At 50.9% G+C, this 6,000-nt stretch overlaps 1 protein-coding gene across 4 annotated transcripts in view; it reads right to left on the bottom strand.

Annotated features, from left to right (window-relative positions):
- The window catches only part of MITF (melanocyte inducing transcription factor), a 221,828-nt gene extending 216,339 nt beyond the window's left edge, over window positions 1-5,489 (bottom strand). For all 4 annotated transcript variants that reach the window (XM_061128094.1, XM_061128098.1, XM_061128095.1 and 1 more), the window contains exon 1: window positions 5,242-5,489. In XM_061128094.1, coding sequence (XP_060984077.1) covers window positions 5,242-5,345 — 104 coding nt within the window. In that variant the 5' untranslated portion in view covers window positions 5,346-5,489. The remainder of the gene's footprint in view (window positions 1-5,241) is intronic.
- Between the last annotated feature and the right edge of the window lie 511 nt (window positions 5,490-6,000).

Below are 6,000 nucleotides of genomic sequence, written 5' to 3' on the forward strand. Positions count from 1 at the left end.
CATCTCATTTTATAAATGAAAGGGTATTTTTAATAGGAAGATCTGGGTGCATGCAAGGTCACTTCAGTCGTGTCCGACTCTTTGTGACCCTAGGAACTGTAGCCCCCCAGGCTCCTCTGTCCATGGGCTTCTCCAGGGAAGAATACCAGAGTGGGTTGCCATGCCCTCCTCCAGGGGATCTTCCTGACCCTGGGACTGAATCTGTTATGTCTTCTGCCTTGGCAGGCAAGTTCTTTACTAATAGTGCCACTTGGGAAATCAAGGAAAAAATCTCAGAATAAATCCAAGAAATGGTGGTGGCTTTACATGGAAATCCATGCATGTGAGCGTGAGTTTGACACAACCATCTTTTCTTTCTCATCTAAATACAAATCTGCAACAATTTCACACACCTCTCTCTGAATCAGCATCTGGGAACCATTGCTCTATCTCATCCTGCCAATATAAACCTAATACTCACTTTCATTCCCATTTCTAATTTGTGGGAAGTTAAAGCACCATTATCTAAACCATTATTAAAACTTTGAGAAGAGGAGAAACTGGAATTAGATTAAATCAATTCTAAAGTCTGTCCAGGAAAAGGGCATTAGCAGCTACAAAGCCAGAGAATTTAGCAACAAGTAAACTTTGGCCACCTCATGCGAAGAGTTGACTCACTGGAAAAGACCCTGATGCTGGGAGGGATTGGGGGCAGGAGGAGAAGGGGACGACAGAGGATAAGATGGCTGGATGGCATCACCGACTCGATGGACATGAGTTTGAGTAAACTCTGGGAGTTGGTGATGGACAGAGAGGCCTGGCGTGCTGCGATTCATGGGGTCGCAAAGAGTCGGACACGACTGAGTGACTGAACTGAATTGAACTGAAACGAAACAAAAGAACCATGAACCTGAAAGATGCTAACATATTTTTTACAAAATTTTTTCAGGACCTAAAGCCCTACAGAGAGTCCCTTCCCTGAGAAGGACCCTTCAATGGTTCCACATCTGACCCTGACCTGACTGTGCTCATGTGTGATATCTGGGTTCACCCTCTCATATTTGGCACCTTTCCTCTGCCACCCACCATTCGCGGCTCATTTCCAGGCGTATACACCAAGGTTTCAAAAACCTTTGGGGAGGAACCAAACTACAAACATTTCTTCAGGAGACCCCTTTCTCTTGTGTGTGTGTCTCTCTATGACACAGCTTCTCCAGTCATTGTGACCAAAGCGGGGTTCCATCACCTAAATCCACTGGCTTCACATTTCTAAAGTCTAGGAGGTCTGGGTTAGGAATGAAACTGTCTTTCCTCATCAAACACTTGCACGTCTAAGCCCAGTCCAAATGAAGAATATATAAACTCCTCTTTAGAGACAGCGTGGTGGATACCTATTTTAAAAGGAAGGCAGGTTGAATGCAAAAACCAGAATCAAATGGCCCATCCGGAATCGAATACAAAGAGAGAAAACAACACATAGTCAAACAACAAAACACTATTGTGCCAGGCATTGTTCTAGGCCTGTTAATCTGCAACAGGGGTGAGTCTATGTCCCATGGACATTTGGTGGCATTTGGACATATTTTTGCATGTCACAACTTGAGGAGGGATGCTATGGCCTTGAGCAGGTAGAAGCCTGGGATGCTATTAAACATCCTGCAATGCCCAAGACTGCCCCCACAGCAAAGATCTAACCAGTCCAAAGAGTCAACAGCACTGACGATGAAGAAACTCTGTTCTAGGTTCTGGAGGCACCACAGTAAGCCAGGAAGACCCAGAAATCCCTGTCCCCTTGGACCGTGCAAACTAGTACACAGAAACACAGCATACCTGGAACCCATTAGAAAATGACAGACTGGGTCCTAATGTAAGTACTGCAGAAAAAGCGAGCAGGGGAATGGACATTGAGAGTTTAGAGGGAGAGCCACAGCACAGAGCGTGTTCAAGGCAGGGATGACATTTAAAGGAAGACACGAAGTCGGCTGGGGAGGGAATGAACGCTACTGCCCTCCGGACAAAGACAGAAAGTGCACTTGCTGGCCCCAGCAAGTGCAGCTTACAAAGGGCCAGAGGTGGAGAGGCCTGGAGTGTTCCAGGAACGGTGCGGAGGCTGGCTGCCGCAGAGAAAGCCAGGAGAGCAGCAAGAGACACACACACAGTCAGCGCTGACAGGGAGCCCGCCCATAAAGCGATCTGCCTTGGACCACATTAAGGGTCTCGAGTTTTACTGATACCAGGGAGGGTTCTGAAGAGAGAACATGATGTGATACATTTACCATGAGGTTTCTCAACCTCAGCAGTAACAATCTGGAGACAGATGATTCTTCATTGTGAGACTGTCCTGAGCACTGGAGAATGTTCAGCAGCATTTCCACTCTCTACTTACTAGAGGCCAGTAATAACTCTCATCCACTGCAGCAACCAAAAATGTCTCCAGACATTGCTGAATGACCCCTGAGTGGGGCAAGCCACCATTCAGGTTGAAAACCAGTTTTAACATAGACATTGTGGCTCCTGTGTTGAAAAATCCACTGAGAGGCAGCAAAGACAAAGGCAGAAGACTGGGTAAGAGATAATTAGACAGCGAGGCCAGGTGGCAGTCTGAACCAAAGTGGGAGCGGAGAAGTTGGTGACAAGTAGGCAGATGCTAGGGGCATCCCTGGTGGCTCAGAGGGTAAAGAATCTGGCTCAAATTTTCACTCAATTATTAAACAATAGCTTTACAGTCTAGAGAATAAAGAAATCAATAGCCTAGTAAATTGGGCTTCCCAGGTGGTGCTAGTGGTAAAGAACCTAGCTGCCCAATGCAGGAGATGTTAAGAGACCGGGGTTCAATCCCCGGGTTGGGAAGATCCCCTGGAGAAGGGAATGGCAATCCACTCCAGTATTCTTGTCTGGAGAATCCCAGGGATAGAGGAGCCTGGCAGGCTACAGTCTATGGGGTCGCAAAGAGTTGGACACAACTCAGCAATTAACAGTTTTCTTTCTCAGGAGGATTCTAGACATATCTTCAACTCCAAAAGACAATCCAGAAAATACAACTGATAGACAAGCCAGTTGCAGCCATATTCCCCTTCTGATTTCAACTTTTTCCAACCAAGATTATAAGAAGGGAGGTGCCCAGGCAAAGACTTAAGACAAAAAGCCACGAGGAGGAGGCCCTGAACATGCAGCCCTTGTAAAGTCACACAACAGATGTCGATGACAATACATCAGACAACTGTGGAGAACTGTACTATAGGGAAATTTTGCCAACCCCATATATTTATTCACAGATTTTATTTCACTGGTTTATTTCAAAGAGCATGTGTCTGCTCCACAGACAAGTTTTACAACTTTTTTAATTTAGCCTTCCTCTGTGCACCGGTTCCATCCTGCACCTGTTTCCAGCTTCAACGTGTGAAACCAGCGCTTCCCACGTCCCCGAAATTTTCCTTACACGTGCAAGCTAGCTCCTGAGGATGCTCAACCCTTGCAAGTCTTTTTTTTTTTTTTTTTTTGCCAACTCTGAAAAAGAACAGGCCCCAAATCCTCCAACGTGAGTTTCATGGCATTCATCTGGGTTTTTCCAGATGGTATTTTCCTCACTCTCTCAAATTTATTTAATGTTATGTATCAGCTACCATCAAAAATGTTCCAAACAGTCCGGTTAATTCATTTCTTTCAGGACTACACACACACACACACACACACACACACACACACTCCCTCCCTCATTCTGGCCATGTAAGCATTTGCTTATAGAAGCAAAAGCAGAGACTGCTCGGTAAAACACTGGTCCCTTCAGCCGAATACAGATAAAGCCCCAATGAGCATAACCAACAATACCCTTTACACACTATTACTCCACACCCCCAACCCCCAACACACACAATCTAGGCTCACACACAAAACAGCCATTATGAAGAGAAACCACCAACTAAAGGCTGGTTTTAGGCAACTAACTGCATAGGAGGTTTCCTTCCAATCTCCCTGAAGCAGCTGCCAAGAGGCTGCTTCAGCCACCCAGTCAGTCGGTGTGCTCCTGGCAGATTTTCTTCCCCAAAGTGGATTCAGAGCCTGACACAGTCCTGAAGGAAACGAACCTAACTGCACAAGTACCAGTCCCCGGCGCCCCAGCAGCTATGATCACACCCCTTCATTCCGGATTCAGTCCTTCCTTCACCACGATTTCAGGACCCTCTCCCCTTCTGCCAGCCAGGCCCCTTCGCCCAGACACTACGGACGGTGAGGGGCGGGCAGGGAGGTTTGAGAAGGATGCAGAAGCACCGCTGAAGCGTCCGGTTACAGCCTCATGCTACCTCACAACTGAGGGGTGGAACTCTCACCGCCTCAACGGACCACCTCTCTCTTAGTAAACACTGGAAATGTCCTGAGTGGCCGCAGGACAGAGAGGAATGAAGACACCCAACCTGCTCCAAGGGCCAAGCGGGAGTGGACGCAGCCTAAGAAGCGGGCACTAGGGCTGGTGCGACGCCAGACCAGCAGGTGTCTTCACTCTCCTCCCGAACAGTTTTAGAAGCGCCCAGAGAATTAAAGACGTGTCGCGGCCCAACAGCGGTCACTCGCCAAATTGCCGTCTCTAAGTTTTTTGCCCCTCCAGGGAAGGCCTGCATTTGAATGGGACCCCAAAGCCCGGGAGTTCCACCTGGCCGAGGAGACACGCCCCCCCACCTCGCACCCCGCCCCTCCCGCACCGGGGAGCCGGGCCTGGAAGATCAGGGGCGGGGCTCGGGAAACCTCACCTGGAAGCGGCCCGAGGTCGGTTTTCCCAGAGGGGCCCGACTCCTAAGCGGCCGACAACACAGGAGCGAATTGCTTCCCTCTAACACCGCGCTCGATCCACCGCAAGCTCTCCCTCTCCCAAGTTCTCAGCCCGCTGGGATTTTCAGAAAAGGGGTCCACTCGAAACTCAACCCAGACCGCGTCCCGGCCCGGCGCTCCTTCTCCCCCACCTCCGCGTCGGGGCACTCCCCAGCCCCCACCCGCTCTCCGCTGCTGGTATCGCCCACCGAGGGCTCCCCTCGGCTGTCCGGCGCTGCCCGCCGCGCCCCCAAAATGCGCTCGGGCGGAGACCCTCATTGGTGCACCCGGCCGGCCGGCACGGCCCCCAACTGTGGGGGTCAGTTCGCCCTCTGCCCCGGGGCAAGGGCACGGGGTCCTTGTCCCAGAGTCCGGGCCAGCCGCTTCCCTCGCCTCGGAGTGGGAGGCAACGGGTCCTCCAGGTGCGGGCCGCGCCTCCCTCCAGCTGTCACCACTCACCTGCTCTTCAAGGGTTGACTTTTGAGTTCGTAATAGGTTTTGGGCTCTTCGTGAAACTCCTCCCCGACTTCGAAATCCGGCACGATCCCCGATTCCGACTGCATGGCTCCAGCTTCCAGTCCTCGCACTGCTCCAAAGTGAGAACCGAGCCCGGGGGCGGAGGGGAGGTGGCGAGGCCTGGGTCCCCCGAGCGGTGCGCCCCCAAGCCGTGCAGAGCTCAGCCCGCTGGCCCGCGCGCGGCCGCCCGCCCCGGCGCCCGGAGTTTACACTCGAACCGGGACGGGAGGGGCGGCTGCCCGGCGCCGTCTGGGATCTGTAGTCACAGCCGGGCCGAGTATACCCGACTTGCCAAGAGAGCCGCTCGCCAAAAAACTACAATTCCCAGAAGGCTAAGCGAGGGCAGAGGCAACGTGGTAGACACCGCTAGTCCAACTCCTGTTTGGATTCATTGTCAATGTCAGCAGCTCCTCTCCCTTCTCTCTCTCCACTAGATTCAAGGGTACAGACTTGACCATTTAATATTAATAAGAATGGACTCAGCTTTGTTCTCCTACCATCACTCCTCCTCCAAGCTCACACATTCGCGAGGGCACGCCAAGTCCTTATTAAAAAAAAAAAAAAATAGTAAAGGGTTTTGGCACTAGAAAGTTTCAGCCTTCAAGTCTCTCTTAAAGAGACTTTATATCAGGCTACATGTATTACAGCGCTGCTGCGACAAATCAACCTGTCCTCGATTTGGAACTGCGTGGAGGAACTTTC

The sequence above is a fragment of the Dama dama genome, chromosome 24 (genome assembly GCF_033118175.1).
Source record: "Dama dama isolate Ldn47 chromosome 24, ASM3311817v1, whole genome shotgun sequence".
Classification (NCBI taxonomy): Eukaryota; Metazoa; Chordata; class Mammalia; order Artiodactyla; family Cervidae; genus Dama; species Dama dama.